Here is a 17,468-nt window from a genome sequence, read left to right on the forward strand (position 1 = left end):
TTACTACTGGGCTTATATCCCAAAGAGATTTTAAAGAAGAGAAAGGGACCTGTATGTGCAAAAATGTTTGTGGCAGCCCTCTTTGTAGTGGCCAGAAACTGGAAACTGAGTGGATGCCCATCAATTGGAGAATGGCTGACTAAATTGTGGTATATAAATGTTAAGGAATATTATTGTTCTGTAAGAAATGATCAACAGGATAATTTCAGAAAGGTCTGGAGAGACTTACATGACTGATGCTGAATGAAATGAGCAGGACCAGGAGATCATTATATACTTCAACAGTAATACTATATGATGATCAATTCTGATGGAGGTGGTCCTCTTCAACAATGAGATGAAACAAATCAGTTTCAAAAGAACAGTAATGAATTGAACCCCGCTATACCCAGTGAAAGAACACTGGGAAATGAGTGTGGACCATAACATAGCATTTCCACTCTTTCTGTTATTGTTTGCTTGCATTTTTGTTTTCCTTTTTAGGTTTTTTTACCTTCTTTATAGATTTGATTTTTCTTGTGTAACAAGAATAATTCATAATTCCTCCCTTTTCCAAAGATCTAATAGGTAAATTATTCCTTGCTTTCCTAAATTTTTTTATGGTGATATCATTTATGCCCAAGTCATGTATTCATTTTAACCTTATTTTGGTATGACATGTGAGATATAGACATGTGCAGTTTGATTGGTATGGTACTGAATAAGTAGACCAATTTAGGCATAAGTTGTCATTTTTATTATATTAGCTCAGCCTACCCATGAACAATTGATATATTTCCAATTGTTTAGATCTGACTTCATTTGTGTGAGAAGTGTTGTGTAATTGTGGTCAAATAGTTCTTGGATTTTTCTTGGCAAGTAGACCCCCAAATGTTTTATTTTGTCTATGGTTATTTTATTTTTTGCTGAGACAGTTGGGGCTAAGGGACTTGCCCAGGGTCACACAGTTAGGAAGTGTTGTGTCTGAAAATCAAATTTGAACTCAGGTCCTCCTGACTTCAGGACTGGTGCTCTGTCCACTGCGCCATCTGGCTGCCCCAGTCTATGGTTATTTTAAATGGAATTTTTCTTTTTATCTCTTTCTGATGGGCTTTGTCAGTAATATATAGAAATACTGATGATTTGTGTGGATTTATTTTATATCCTGCAACTTTGCTAAAGCTGTGAATTTTTTCAAGTAGGTTTTTGAATGATTTTCTAGGATTCTCTAAATCATCATATCATCTGTAAAGAGTAGTAATTTTATGTCTTTATTGCCTATTCTAATTCCTTCAATTTCTTTTTCTTTTCTTATTGCTAAAGCCAACATAGAATGTTTTCTCTTGGTTCTGCTCACTTCACTTAGTATCAGTTCATGTAAGTCTTTCCACGCCTTTATGAAATTGGTCTGCTGATCATTTCTTACAGAACAATAATATTTCATTGCATTCACATATAACTGATTGAACTATTTCCCAACTGATGGGCGATCACCATGGTCAGATTTAGCAAGATTATTTTGGCACCTGTTCGCAAAAAGAATTGGAGAGAGGAGAGACCTAAGGCAAGGAGACCAATTAAGGAGGATCTTGGAATAATACAGGTGAAAGGTGATGATAATAATAATAATTACTAGCATTCATAAAGCATTTTTAGATTTGCTAGGTGCTTTATATGTTATCTCATTTTAGCTTTTAAAACATTTTGTAGTTGAGAAAATTGGTTGAGAATGATTAAGTGCCTTGCCTCAGGTCACACTAAGGTAAGATTTAGGTGCAAATCTTCTGATCACAGGCCCAGCCACCTGCTGTGCTCTCTGCCTCTAGGAACTGAGATGGTAGCCTGCTTGATTGGTCTTACTTGGAATGATAGAAGTAGGCCTTAAAATAGGAGTGACATGGTGAGATTGAAAGCACAAAGGTGGAGAATAGAAAAGTTAGGGAGGGGAGTCGTTTCTTTGGGGTTAGGGAAGAAAAGTGAGAGTGCAGATAGGATGAAGACATGTGAAGATTCAGTAGAGTGAATGAACATGTTTTACTATCTAAACTAGGAGATAAAAACCATGATGAGTGGAAGTCATGCTAGAATTGAGTGCCGGAGATGGAGCTTTAGAACAGCAGCCAAAAGGACTAAAGAATAAATAGGAAATCTTAATTGAAGGAAAAATGCATGAATTTGTGGTGATCTGTTATTTATATGGAGAATTTGAATGATGAAAGCAGATAGAGCTGCTCAAGGTTCAAAGGGGAGAAAGTATCTCAGTTATTATAGATACTGTTGAAGTTACCAATCATGAAAGCCTCACCTGGGTAGAGAGTCAAATTTTCCTTTAATTCTAGGAGATAAATGTAGGGAAAGATCAAATGATTAAAAGGTCAAAGGAAAAGAAAGTATGCAAATATCTATGACTATAAGGATTTTTCAAATTTCCAAAAAAGTCTAGGAGTCATTCTTGGGATACAGAATACTTATATGGATTTTGAGACCAATTTTTTAGAAGATTCAAGAATTTTACGTCACTATACAAATATAAAATTTTATTTTAATTATGGTGTGTTCAGTAGTAAAGGTAAAGAAATCCAGTGAGTGGCTTTGGTGAAGAAAAATTATTTTCTCCAAAATTGGCACATTTTGCCATTTTCTAACTATAGAGAAATTTCTATTGCTTTAGACAGATTACTGAGCTTGATTTTTTTTTTTCCTTTTAAAATGGTATTAAATTTAAATAAGAAAAACAGACTGGTATATTGGTTTTATTTTACCTCTTTTGTATTAGAAAAATAGGTATACTTTTTGAGTAGTGAGAAGCAATTATCCCACTATTTTTGATATAACGGAATTCTTCATAATTAATCTGTGGTCTTAAATTTTTATAATTTCTCTTTGTTTTTACATCACCTAAATTTCCTGAAGTATCCCTCCCCTTCCCTACTTTTAAAGAGCTATCTCTTATAACAAAGAATATTAAAAAGAAAAAGAGATAGTAGAAAAAACCAGCAGTCAGTACATTCCTCTCCCCCAAAGTCTCAATATCTCCATGTTGGACTCTGCAAAGGAGAGGGCAGAAGTATAAAGTGCTGTTCATTGCTCCTTGGGGCATGTAATTTTGTAGCGTTCATTTTCTTTTGTTTTGAAATATTTTTCATTTACACTGTACTAGTCGTTGTGTGTTGTTTTCTTAACTATCAGTCAGTCTTCTCATGCTTTTCTTTATTTAGTCTTTAGAACACAGTAGTAATCCATTTTATTTATGTAACGGTTTGTTTATTCCACAGTCAGTGGATATCTGCTTTGCTTCTAGCTCTTCACTACCACAAAAGGTGTTGTTATACATATTTAATGTTTTTTAATCAGTGAATTCCTTGGGATATATGCCTGTGTAGTAGGAGAATCTCTGGATCAAAGGGTATGAAGGTTTTAGTCACTGCAAAATCTCACCTTACTTTCCCTGAATGATTATATTGCTTCACAGCTCCACCTACTTCTCCAGTGTCAGCTATTCTTCCTACCTTTTGTCATCTTTGCCAATTTACTGAGCGTCAACTCAGGGTTATTTTGATTTTTCTTAATGACTTGTGGCATTCTTCTATATTGCTATTCATTAATAATTTGACATTCTTTTGAGAACTACAGGTTCATGTTCTTTAATCACTCACCTAATGAAGAATAGTTTTTGGTCTTAAATTATTGTTAACTGTCTATATAACTTGGGTACCAAACTTGTATATGAAAATTATGATGCAAATATTTTTTCCATTTAGCTGCTTCCCTTCTTAGGCTAGAAGCATTGATGTTGTTTTTGAAGAAACTTCAATTTCATGTAGTCAAAATTATTTTTTATCTTTTTGTAATTGTCTCTTTCCCATGTTTGATTCAGGAAATATCTTCTAACTGTAAATATGAAAAGACTTACTGTTAAAGGAAATATTTGACACATAATATGCATATTTTCTGTATAGATTATGCTTTCCTTAGCATAGACGGCATGGCTTGTTTTTACAGAATGGAAAATAAATTTAAAGTCTACTTTTTTATAAGTGAGTGCTAGAATTCAGTCAAGATAAACCTTAAAGCAAGATGAAATATTGTCAACCAGCAGGCAGGAAATTAACAGGAAATGGGACTGATTTTTATTCAACATTTTTTTGCAGTAAAATGACTGCAGTTACAGTTAAATTGTGTTCAATGGGTGCACCTATGCATGTGATGAGAAAGGGGACATTGCATGGCCTCCAGAGTTTGACCTCCTCCCCATCATTAAGAATATGGATAGATGTCTTTCTTGTGCCTGGAATTATCAGTTTGCAGTGCTTCAGCATGTGCTAGTACCTTTTTCTCATCTAACAACTAGCTCCCATTTTTAGGAGCTAATTGGGAATGCCTCAGAAAGAATGAAACTTTAAATTATATGTTTCAGCCTTGGTCTGCATCCATCTACATGAAGGAAGAAGGTATTTGACATTTTTTGAGAATCAACTCAAATGGTTAAATCTGATTTTGAACTTGAACATAGACTGCATTCTTTTCTTTTGGTGTAAAAATGAGAGTCTTCCATGTCTTTGTGAAATGGTGTCTGCAATTTTATTTTCAGTATTTATAGACATCTCTAAAGCGAAGCAGTCATTCAAAATTATAGTGTCCGTAAAACTTAAGGCAAGTACTTGGCTATCAGAAGGAAGTTCTATTTTGATAAGTACAAAATTTAGAATAATTTGTAAATAACAAGTTTACTTTAATGCTAATATCAATCAAGTCAACTAAGAATTGACCATCATGTTTTGGCTGTAATCAACTTTTTTGTAACACCTCATTCTTAATGCATTGCCCTTGCTTATGATCAACATTAGTTGGCGTAGAAACTGATTTCTTGGCTCAACATATAACTAAATTATCTGGCATTCTGTTTTGATTTATCATATACCTGTGTTATTTTAGTTTTTACCTTCTGCTCAGCTGAGCAGTTTTGTTCTCCAGGTTCTCCTATATGGAGATATGGAGAGCATATCAAGAGAATTATGAAATCATAAACATTATTTTCCAGTTTGGCAGATGAGAAAAGAGAAGCCTAGAGAAGAGAAATGCCCAGAACTAATCATTGTAAATAGCACTTACCTCCCTGAATTGTTGTTAGGATAAAATGATAGAATGTTGCTAGAGAATTTTGCAAACATTAATGCACCATGTAAATTACTGTTGTTTTTGTTTTTTATTATCATTTTTAAAAAATTTTGGCCTATAACAAGACTGTTGAGATTTCATAAAACATTTCCACCATTTGTTTAATAAGTGACCATTTGTTTCTTTTCTTCCTTTAATAAATTACCTTTGGGTTCTTTAAAGACAAATTCTGGATATGGATATGGAGAATAAGTTAATAAGAAGGTCTAGCCATGACTTGAAGGACCTGCCCTACAAATTACTCATTTTTGTGGTTTGATTCACCTCATCATTCCTGTCTCTTAGGGGCATAACCCTAAGAAGTTGAGATATAATCCAAAACCTTTTATTAGGCTTTCTAATTTAATTGCACATTTCCTGCCATCCCAACTACCACAGCACCACAGTCTAGCCAAATTGGCCTCATCTTTATCCTTACATGTGGTCCTTCATTTCCTATGTCCATGTTTTTGTTTGCATTGATTGGTCCCCGTGTGTAGAATGTACTACCTCCTCAGTGAAATCTCAGAAAATCCTTTTCCATCAAGATGCAATTCAGAAAATCCTTTCTACTACCTGGTAGTACCCTTCCTTCCTAATACATTATATTCAAGTATTTTGTGTTTATCTTTGCTTTTATATATATGCATATGTGTATATCATATTCAGATTTGTTTTCTTGATTAAAATGTAAGAAGTTGGATTGCAGGGATTGTTTCATACTTAGTATTTATATTCCCTGGGCCTACCAGAGTGCCTGGCATATAGTAGGGGCTTTTTGACTGATTGGTTCTTTAAATTTGTATTTATCTGGCTTTCACTTAGAATTGGTTTGACATCAAGGATACCACCTAGGCAGTTGTCTTTCAATCCAACTTCTCTACAATTATTCTGATTGGGACATCTTCTATTCAGACTAAAAATATACAAAAGACAAAATTACGAGAAATTAAAATGGCAATTCTCTTACTCCCAAAATAGGCGTGTTGAGTTTCCTGATGATGGCTTGTTATTTAACTGTTGATCCAAAAGAAAATACTTGTGACTCTAGCCTTATTTATTTTACTTATTTTTTTTTAACTTAATTTTTGAAAATGCTATAATCCCGTTTTCTTAATTTCAGGTCAGAGACTGAGGTTCATTGTGTAGAAATATCATTTGAGCATCTTGAATTTGAGGTGCCAGTGGGTGCTCTTTCTTTTTTATCTTAAATGATATATTTACATGATTGCTCATATATATTTCACTCTTGGGGAGATAGGAAGTGAAGAGGAGAGAGCGAGAAAATTTGGAAGACAAAATTTTGAAAAATTGTTTTAAATTGTCTTTACATGTAGTTGGGAAATAAAATATTTTTTAGAAATACTTGTTCTACAAGGTTTTGCAGAGGTGAATGTTGAAAACTATCTTTGCAACTGTTTGGGAAAATAAAATACTATTACTATGTTTTTAAAAAAAAAAATGTTCTTGACCTGTTTATCTTTTTATCTTTAGTCTGTCTACAATCATTTACCCAAAGTTCTATTTCTGAATTCCTATTAATTCTATGTAAAGATTCAGATTGTTGCTTTGTAATAACTTGAGTTTTATATTTTCTAAGTTTATATGTTGGATAAGTAAAAATAGATGATTTTTTGGGGGGGTTGGAGGAGTTATAGCTGGGAAAGAAGAGACATTTCCAACTGACTACAGCATAAGGTGTGGTGAAATGCCTTTAGGAAAAACTTGATTAAAGGGTTGCTGTAGTGAGAGGAAGTTTAGAGTTGTTTTTGGTTTTTATTTTCCTTTTAAAAAATGACTTCATTTTAAATGAGTTTGAATGATAATTTTTTATCTATAGCATTTATCTCCTATGTATTAAGCATGTCATAAGAGTCTCTTAAAAATGAAGCATAAGACATAGCCCCTGTTCCTGTGATGCTTATCATCTTAAAGAATTTTTAAAAGTATAAATGAAAGGAATATATACATACATGTGTCCATAGTATAGTGACTGCAGCGGTTACTGAATGATTTTTAATAATGCCTTGAGGGAAGCTAAATCTTTACATTTGGCTTAAAAAACTTATCTTCTTCATCCTTACACTGAGTTTTAAATTAAGAACTATGGAAGAGATGGTGAGTTCGAGGGATTTGGGAAAGAAGGATTTTCTCCCATGACTCTCAGCATGGACATACACAGATCAATTTCTTATCCTGTGTTCAGCTGGACACTAGGTTATAAACTGTGTTGATCGAGACATCCCCTCCTGTTTCATATCATATAACTCATTCATTTCAGCCACTGAGCCTAAATTACTGTTTGCTTTTCTTTCTTTCTCTGTATTTTTTTTAATGATAAGAACTTGTATGGGGATGAAGTTAGTTTATCCGTGCTAATGCTTTGATTTTTCTTTTCTCTTTCTCTTTGCCACAGTAGGTAACCAGTTAGGGGCCCTGGTACATCAAAGGTAAGCAGTGGGTTATGTTTTATTATTTATTGATTAATTCTAATTGTTTATTGATCCACCATCTGTACTGGAGTGTTAGTAAGTCAGAGGTTGAGAATGTGGGAAAGCTATAAGGCTAGATTTCTTTCAAAGCAGAAGTTTTGGGGTTTTATGAGTTTTATGTTTTTCTTTAATAACCCTTTCTAAGAACTTCAAAGAATAAATTCAATGTTTTTGAGTGTTAAAAACTTAAATATCATTATGCAAAACTATTGGGCTATCAGAATATCAGAGGTTTTCTTTCTCCTGATCTTAAATTGAATTAAAAAAGAAATACCAAATTTTTCCAATGCTTTAGAAATCTGTAGCCTTTTTACCTAAGAAAAGTTCTCCTATAGTAATTAGTACAAGATAATATTCACAGACAGGCAAATTCAGTGGCTATTACATGTCATTGGAAAGCTCAAAACCCATATTTTGCTGGTACAGACACAAGTGACTTTAAGTAAATAGTCATTTAATTCTTTTCTGCTGAAATATCATTTAAAAAAATGTTTTCTGTTTGTCTCCCCAAAACAATTAAGATGGAAGAGGACAGCACTGGGCCTGAAGTCTGGAAGACTCATGACTTCCCGAGTTCTGATCTGGCCATAGACACATATTAGGCAATTCACTTTAACTTCTTTGCCTCAGTTTCCTCTTCTGTAAAATAAGCTGGAGAAGGAAATGGCAAACAACTCCAATATCTTTGCCAAGAAACCCCAGATAGGATCATAAAGAGTTGGGCATGACTGAAACTCTGAAGAACAGCAACAAAAGAAGGGCCTTTGAAATTATTAACTACTACTGATTCAAGAAAGTTTCATTCTAGCTATGCTTAAAAATATTTAATTGAAGAAACCACTAACAATTAAGATTTTTGTTTGGATTGAAAAAGACCCACTTCTCTATAGTATTTTTATCAGTCAGAACTATACTGGTTGAAAAAATGTTTAAAACCATTTCTGACAATTTATTCCAACACATGGACAACATTACTCCTAATGTGACTTTGTACTTGTATACTTTTGGCTCTGGACCTCTTTGTAGAATAAAAAGAAGAATACTAGAGAAGGCTTGTGAATTTTTAGGTTGATTTAACTTTATGGGTTTGTTTGTTTTTTCGTATGTAAAACCTCAGTAATACTCACAGCAAATTGACTTGTACCATATAAACAGTTGATTGTGCTGTAGCCATCTGACTTTACTGGGAATACATTTTTGTAGCTAACATTATCTTCCCTATTGGGACAAAGTCTAATGGGAAAGAAAACAATATCTTTTAATGTATTTATGAAACTCAGTCTTAACATCAGTATATCAGAAATAGTTGAGAGTCCCAGAATTACTTATTTTCAAATAATATTTTTAAGTATCAGAAATTATTTGTGTATCTACACACCCTAAGGATGTACGTTACAATAGAAGAATCTCTCCCTGTGTTTTTATCACAGTTGTATTATAGGAAGAGCTATTGCATCTTTTCTAACCATAGCACTCCTCACAAAAACATGTACTTTATTCAACTCTTTCCATGGTCGTTAAAAAGCCAGCTGAATGTGAGGTGTTTAAAAAATGGCAGGCTTTTGTTGCTGGGGGGGAAGAGAGGGAGTGGAGCAGGGATGGGGGATAGTCTATAACCTGCATTTAACTTCCCCCTAAGGTAAATGTTGAGATTTAATTGCTTTCCATGGGGTTGCACAAATTGGACATTGTCCATAATATGGTGTATGGGAAATTAGGTAGTATTCCTGTTGGTTAATTTGAATAAGTCAATGCAATACTTGTCTTCCAAAGAAAGAACAGAGGGAAAAATCCCAAACTAGATTGGGTGCTTTTTAACAGGAATGCTTGAAAAATCAGTGAAGTAATTATTCTTTTCTTTTCAACTTTCAACTCAATTAGACCTTGGAAAACTATGTTCAGTTTAGGGCCATGTATTTTAAAAGTCAGAGGTAAATTGGAAGGAAGCCAAAGAGTAGTGCAAAGTTTGAAAAAAAGACATATACATAGAAAAGTAGAATGGTATTTGTTGGATCTTAAAGAAATGCCAGAGGAGAAGTGCAAAGGTCACCCACCCAGTATAGAAAAGAATGTTATTAAGTAATCTATTATTAGTCAAAGTGGGTAAAATAAAATATGTAAGAATTAGGCAGCAACAGGAAATGTTCAGATTAAATATCTAGAAAATAGCAATTAAGAGAAACTTTGTAATTTAATAAATTGTTAGATTATTCATTTATAATGGTAAGAATAGCAACTGACTGGGTACTTTTTTCATTTAAGTGGTAAGAAACAAGATGCTTCATCTGAGTGACTTCATATGATTTTAGGTTCATTGTCAAAACGAATGTGATCATGTGTTTAAAATTTTAGGCTTTTGATATTGTCAGGTTAGGAGGGTATTAAGAATAAGAGTTGTAAAATTATTCATTATATTGACTTTGAAATCTTATTCATTTTTAGGGCAGTAATAACGGAAGAATTCAAAGTGCCTGATAAAATGGTTGGGTTCAGTAAGTATCTGGATTGTCCAATTTCCTAATCCAAAATGACTAATCCATTTAGTCATCCTTTTTATCTTATTCAGAACTAAATGTTTACTTTTTTAAGAGACATGTTACCTCTTCTGAAACTAACCTAAATTTGGTAACTTAAACTCCTTACTTCATGCTTCAGGACAATGACCATAGAGACCACTAGAATCAAAATCAAACGAGGTTAGAAATTATGACTAAAGTGGCTTAAATCAATATTCCAAAATAGTGTAATTTGTAATATATTTTTTCTATTAAATTAAGACTCTCAGAAAGTTAAGAGTGGTAAAGGGATAGTAATTGAGTCCACTCCCACCCCATTTTACTAAGAACCCCAGTGGAAACTTAAAAAGTAAGTAGCTGCCAATTACTGGGGAAAGTCAGGAATAGGTGATAAATTTCTGACCCTGTTCAATCCTTTTTCAGTTATTGGCCGGGGTGGTGAGCAGATTTCACGAATTCAAGCAGAATCTGGTTGCAAGATTCAGATTGCACCAGGTAAGAGCTTCTCTGTCTTATGACCCTATGTGTGCATGTTTTAAAGTCAATGTTCATTTATCATCTTAGCTTGTTGCTTAGAATTTATAGGTACTCGATCAAACCCTTTCCTTGAAACTCCAGAAGATAGATTTACTCCCAAACAGAAAATAAAAGCAATATTTTTAATTGTCTTGCAAGTAGAATGGAAGAAGGGGATTTAGTACGGGGTAAATTTCATTGGGCTTTTTTTTCTGGACTGGTAATGCAAAATAGACCTATGACATTTTCATGTGCAACTGTAGCTTTTCAGGATTTCTTTTAGAGTATATTGACTGACTCTACAAAGCATAAGGCAAAAATCATATGGTCCTTTGGGTTAGTGATGATTCCAAGGGTCACTCTTTAGTTACAGAACTCTAAAGATAACCACTCTGGACCACAAATTTTCATTATTTTTATGGCTAGTGTTCTGGTTTCATCCATATTGGCCCACGTCAATTTCAGGAATATCTCCATTTTGCTGTGAATAGGTTCCTAGCAGTATGCTACATATTCCTTATTTGTACCTCTCTTTTGAGGTTTATCACATTCTACCTTCTATCATAGTTATTTGTTTGCTTGCTTATTCCCCTACTATATCTTAAGCTCCCTAAGAGTCATGCAGGCCTTTGTACTACCTTTCTTTTCATTTTATTCATTAGCTAATTGGGAAGAGGGTAGAAAGAGAGACAGATCCTCCTAAAAGAAAACATTTTTCTATAAAATATAATTTGATTTTATATCTGATTAATATAGTCATTGAAGGACAGCAGGGATAGACATTTGAATAGAGGAATGTTTGTTAATGACATAAAATTATTATAATATTTTAAATTAATTTGTTCCCTAAAATCTTAGATAAAAATAATGTTCTTGTATAGAATATGCCTTTTATTATACTGGAAGAAAACTTGGATTCAATTGTGCTACATATGCATTCAAAGTACATGTAAACATATCAGTATATTTGATAACTTAATGAGACAAAATAAAATGTATCTAATATATTGGTTGTCAAAAGGCTAAATATTTATTATACAGTATCCCAAAGATAGTCCCTTGTATTAATGATTTGTTAGATAATTATGTAATTAATATTGGTGACAATTGCTGTGCAATTCATTGGGCTTTTCATCAGGGGTCTCAAAGCACTTTGCAAACAAATAGTCATTATCCCCAGTATACATGGGAAAATTGAGAAATAAAAATAATCACAGGATCAAAAAACTAAATCTGAAGGTACCCTCAGAGGCCTTTGAAGCCCTGGGAAGTTGTTATTTGTCAATTATATAGGTAGTAAGCATCAAAAGCAATATTCGTAATCCAGTCCCCTCCAAAGACAATGGTCTTTATACTTAACCATGCTAATCAAGTGATATATCCATATATCACAATATGAGAGAAGAGGAATGAAGAATAATAACTAGTGCTGACTCATAAATATTTACTGGGTCCTCTAGATATTCTTTGTTAAAAAACTAATCTGCCAAATTGATATCCCAGCTATATATGAAAATTGAGAATCTTTTTACAAAGAAACTGGGATTTTTGAGGCTGCCTTAGATAACCGAGCATAGAAACTGAATCTATACACAGTACTAAAGATGCTTAGTTGCCAGGCGCCCACCAATACACCTTATCTTCTTGATTCTTCTTGTAGAGAGTTCTGGGATTCCAGAGAGGCCCTGTGTACTTACCGGAACCCCAGAAAGTATTGAGTAAGTTAATTTTGTTTACTTTTTCCTTTTACTTTTCTTCCCCCTTCCCTAAAGAGGGGAGAAATGGAAGGGCAGAACTGTTACTAAACACTGTTAATTGATGCTGTGTTACTAAACCACAACCAGCAAGTGCTGATGTATATAAAATTTGGGGTTGCCATACTATGGGCATTTCTCTGCTACCACATATTTAGAGTGTCATGAAGCCTGTGCTGAATTTCTTATAGCTATCATGATACTTCCTTTATGAACTAGGTTTTCAGGGTATGCACGACACAGTTTCAAGTTTTCCATTCTAAAAAACTCCTATTGGGATGCTCAAATTAAATCTTATCTTTCTGGTATTAATATGGTACTTCTTCCTGAAAAGGTTGTTTTGAAATAATCTAGGTGACATTGCATAGCATCATGGTATTCATATTATACCCTAAGGTCAATCCTGTTGCCTCTTTTTGATCCAAATGTATTTGGATCTCTGATATCCTCTTTTATTCAAAGGACCATCTGGGTAGTCTAGAATTGGGGGGAGTGACAATAGTAAGGATCTCTAGTAGCTTTAAGAAAAGAACTGTTTTCCATTCCTGTTACAAGTAACTAAACTTCACAGACACCAGTTTTCAGTCTCATGGAACTGAAGATCATTGTGGAAAAAGTTGTGCTAATTTGGGGGAATCTCTCTCCTTTTTTCTTTTTCCTCTCCTTTTAATCTAATTCTTATCTCTGTTTCCCATTTCAGTCTTCTGTGTCTATTTTTCTTTTCCTTTTCTGTGTCCTTTATGTCTTTATGTCTCCTCTTCTGTGTATGTGCGCGCATCTGCATGTCTCTCAGTCTACAGTTACATTTGGTTTGTGGACAAAGGTGGGTTCCAGATTATGTTTCTCAGTAGGCAGACTTGTTTCATTATTGCCATTGCTCACAGATTCATAGAAAAGTTTAAATTTATTTTACAACATTGCAAGCAGTGACCCAGAATAAGTGTCACTGGTGAGTATACATTATAGGGCAAACAAAATGGTTTTCCTGGGAGCAAGACATTTTTCATACGGCAATGGTATTTCAGAACTGAAGCAAAATATTAAAAAGAAGCTATACTTCAGGAACATGTGAGGAGGGGAGTCAACTAAGCAGATTCTCAGCACTAAAAGTTTAGATCAGACAACTGCTCAAAACCAGAAACTAAAAGAAGGAAACCTGAATTTTAAAAATTTATTCTTATTACTCTAATTGTACTTTTCTCCAGATTCTTGTTTTGAAGTAGTAGCACATATTTATAACAAGTAGGAAGATAGTTGAATTTTCATAGCAAGAAAGTTAAGTAACCCTAAGGTTACCAAAAAAGAAGAGATGTGGGGAGAGACAGACAATAGTTCTCACCACAAAAAAAACAAGTTGGTGGTTCCCAATCCCAGCAAAGAAGTCAAAGTAGTTAAATGAATTAAAGAAGAATTTGAAAGTTATGAATGAATCATACTAATAACCTTAATAACTCTTTTCTTCCTTTTTTTTTTTTTTTTTAAATATTTCCTGTTCTGGCTCTTTTTTTTACCTCTATTCTACTTCTTTCCTTCTTTCTGCTACACAGACTATTTTGTTTAATTATAATTCTCTTTTGATCTTCCCTCAAAGACAAGCCAAGCGACTATTGGGACAGATTGTTGATCGGTGTCGGAATGGACCCGGATTTCATAATGATGTAGATGGGAATAACACAATCCAGGAGATTCTCATTCCTGCATCTAAAGTGGGATTAGTCATTGGCAAAGGAGGAGAAACAATAAAGCAATTACAGGTTTGTGATGTTAGTAGATCCAGAAACTACGAAATGTTTCTCTAAAGCCATTTTCTACTTTTCTACTCTCATAAGTATTATTTTTTTCTATTTAAAAAGTTTTGTTGACATTCTTTGGAGGTTTTTATATTATCATTTTCTCTGGTATTTTTCCTCTTTCATCCCACATAACTAACAGTATTTTTTTATAAGACCAAAAAAAAAAAAAGAGGAAAAAAATAGTGCTAGTTAATATACTGAAAAAGTCTAAAAAATGTGTACATTATACAGCACCTGTGGATTAGAGAATCTCTCTTTTGAAGCATGCATATTATTTGTAATTTCACAACACTCACTTGATTTGTGTATGTATTTTTCCCATTTATATTGTTGTAATCCTTGTATATATTGATTTCTTGGCTCTGTTTATTTCATTGTGTATCAGTTCATTACACTTTCCATGCTTCTCTGTTTTTATCACACCCATCATTTGTTGCAACCCAGTAATATTTCAATACAGGCAACATGCCACCTTATGTTTAGCCATTTCTTAGTTAATATGCATCTACTTTCCAATTTTTTTACAATCTCAGAAAGTGCTGCTATGAATGTATATAAAGACTTTTCTTATCAATGGTCTCCTTGGGTTGTAATTTAATATAAATTCAGTAATAAAACCTCTGAGTCAAAGGGTATGGATAATCTAGTCACTTTATTTTCATTCCAAAATAGTTGTATCAATTCAAAACTCCTCCAAAAAGCAACCAAAGTACTTGTCTTCCAACAATCCCTCCAACACAGACTATTCCCATCTTTTGCCATATTCGCCAGTTTTCAGGGGCTAAGGCGAAATCTCACTTGTTTTGATTTATATTGCTCTGATTCAAAACATTCTCTCATGTAGTGAGTAGTTTGCAATTTTTCTTTTGAATGATGTTTGTTCATATCCTTTTACCATTTATCTATTGGTCTCTAATGTATTTTTAATTATGTATATATCTTAGATACCAAATCCTTTTGACAAAATTTTGATTCGGATATCTTTTTCCCTGTTCAATCACTACCCTTATTCTATTTGCATTAATTTTATCTGTTCAGAACCTTTTCAGTTTCATATAATCACAATTGTTTAACTTTTGCAATTTCCTATATCTCTTTTTTGATTAAGAATACATCTCCTAGGGGCAGTTAGATGATGGAATAGGTAAAGTGCCGGCCTTCAAATTCGGCCTCAGACACTTAATACTTCTAGCTTTGTGACTCTGGGCAAGTCACTTAACCCTAGTTGTCTTAGGGTGGGGTGAGGGGGATACATTGCCTAATTATAGTTATGAGAGGTATAATGTGTTTCTCTTCTAATTTTTTATAGTGTGCTTTTTAATATTAAATTCACATATATTTTAGATTATATTGGACTATTTTAAAGATGTTGACCTAAGCCTAATTTCTGCAATACTGCTTTCGATTTTCCCCAATGGTTTTTATTTATTAAATAGAAGATTCTTTCCTAGGTATTTTATGTTTTGGGGTTTATTGAGCACTTAAGAGATTGAATTCTGATGTTTTTGATTCTCCCTTATCTAATCTGTTCCATTGATCCACCTCTTTTCTTTCTTTCTTTTTTTTTTTTTTTAAACCAACAGCAAGTATTTTTGATGACTAGTACTTTATAACATAGTTTGAGGTCTGGGAGTGCTATTCACCTTCATCCCTATCTGGTAGGCTTTTTCAAGAATATCTGAATCATAGTGACTGGAATTCACTGGATTCCAAATATTTGTTTTTCCACACATTTGAATGTTTAGAATACAAAACTTTCTACGTAAAAATTGGAGTTCATATGTACTGGCAGTATTTCATGTGCATTTTTTAATACAGCCATTTGGAGAATTAAACTTTGTTAATATTGTCTTAATGTGTTGATGTTCACCAGATAACTCGGATTAATTGCATTCATATATACTATTTAGATGCCCTGAGGAGGGGAAAGAAATCAAAGGAAGAAAGGTTTTTAGATATAGTTTGGCTTATCCCAGTGTCTTAGATGTTTTATTCTTGAAAGCTGTCATAAAAATGGAGACACTGAATCATAATTGATTACCAAAAATCTAAATGTTACTTGAGTGGTAACGTCAATGCTAATTATACATGTTAATTATTCAGGGGAGGCATAATTGTATAGTGAAAAGAACACTTGATTTAGAATCAGACGACCCAGGTTAAATCTTCAGCTCTAACATTTACTTTGGACAAGTCACTTAATCTCTTGGCACCCTTACTTTCTTCATCTGTAAAATGGGAATTAAATGGTCGCATGACCTACCACTCAGAAAGATAGAAAGGAAAGTATTTTGTAAGTCTTATAGTGCTATATAAATCTATGCCATTATTATTATTGATCCCAAAGAGGCTTTTTTTTGCTCTATTATCTAGATTATCTAGATTATTTTTCCATGCTATGTGTTCTTCCTAGGAGCGAACAGGTGTGAAAATGATAATGATCCAAGATGGTCCTTTGCCCACTGGAGCAGATAAACCCCTTCGTATTACTGGAGACCCATTCAAAGTACAGGTAAACTTAAAACGATAACCTTTTTTTCGAGGTTATTATACAGTGGTAATATACAACTTAACTAAATTTCTATTACTCTTGAATTTTATATTTCTATTCGCTATTTTATAAGTGTTTTATATGTGAAAAGATTCAACGTTTCATATAAGTATGAGGTAGAATTACAGCTTTTATAACACTAAGTTGTCTCTGACAATAAGTATTCATTTTATCCAGTTGGACTGTTCTCTCATTGGGTTTGAGAGATTAGTTGTGGAAAGAATTTTAACAATGTTCTGGATATCATAAGACAAAAATACTACTAACCCTGTTGCAGCAAGTTGCATGGCTTTTATTCATTTTTCCGCTATTTGAAATGGATTTATTCTATGTTCCCATATCCAGGTACCTTATAATCAGTGGCAGATATTTATTTGCAAGGCACTTGTTTAGGGCTGTAGTTGTGAATTCTTTGGCCATAAACCACAGCAAAGCCAACTAGTCTGTGTAGGTATTGAAGATATGGCCTTGGCCTCAGCAATGTAATACTTTACTGTTGAACAGCTAGCTTTAGACAGTAAGATGATATAATGTCAGAGAGTGGCAAAGCCTAGTGTTTAATTACAGAATAGTAAAATGAGTCTGATCTAAAACTCAATGAAAATTTTTAATTTGGTTTCCAAACTGTTTCTCAGAATCTTTTGGCATTGGAATAAGGAACGCTGACTGAACTTCATAGAGAACAAAGCAATTTTTGGAGATATCATTAA

General features: G+C 33.4%; 1 protein-coding gene across 3 annotated transcripts in view; it reads left to right on the forward strand.

The window, feature by feature from the left end:
* The window catches only part of FUBP3 (far upstream element binding protein 3), a 77,351-nt gene that overhangs the window by 37,591 nt on the left and 22,292 nt on the right, over positions 1 to 17,468 (forward strand). For 2 of the 3 annotated variants that reach the window (XM_031954842.1, XM_031954844.1), the window contains 6 exons: positions 7,553 to 7,586; positions 10,071 to 10,120; positions 10,568 to 10,639; positions 12,321 to 12,378; positions 14,006 to 14,168; positions 16,621 to 16,719. In XM_031954842.1, coding sequence (XP_031810702.1) covers positions 7,553 to 7,586; positions 10,071 to 10,120; positions 10,568 to 10,639; positions 12,321 to 12,378; positions 14,006 to 14,168; positions 16,621 to 16,719 — 476 coding nt within the window. The remainder of the gene's footprint in view (positions 1 to 7,552; positions 7,587 to 10,070; positions 10,121 to 10,567; positions 10,640 to 12,320; positions 12,379 to 14,005; positions 14,169 to 16,620; positions 16,720 to 17,468) is intronic. The other variant, XM_031954843.1, reaches the window with a different exon arrangement.

Source organism: Sarcophilus harrisii, chromosome 2 (genome assembly GCF_902635505.1).
Source record: "Sarcophilus harrisii chromosome 2, mSarHar1.11, whole genome shotgun sequence".
NCBI classification, from domain to species: Eukaryota; Metazoa; Chordata; class Mammalia; order Dasyuromorphia; family Dasyuridae; genus Sarcophilus; species Sarcophilus harrisii.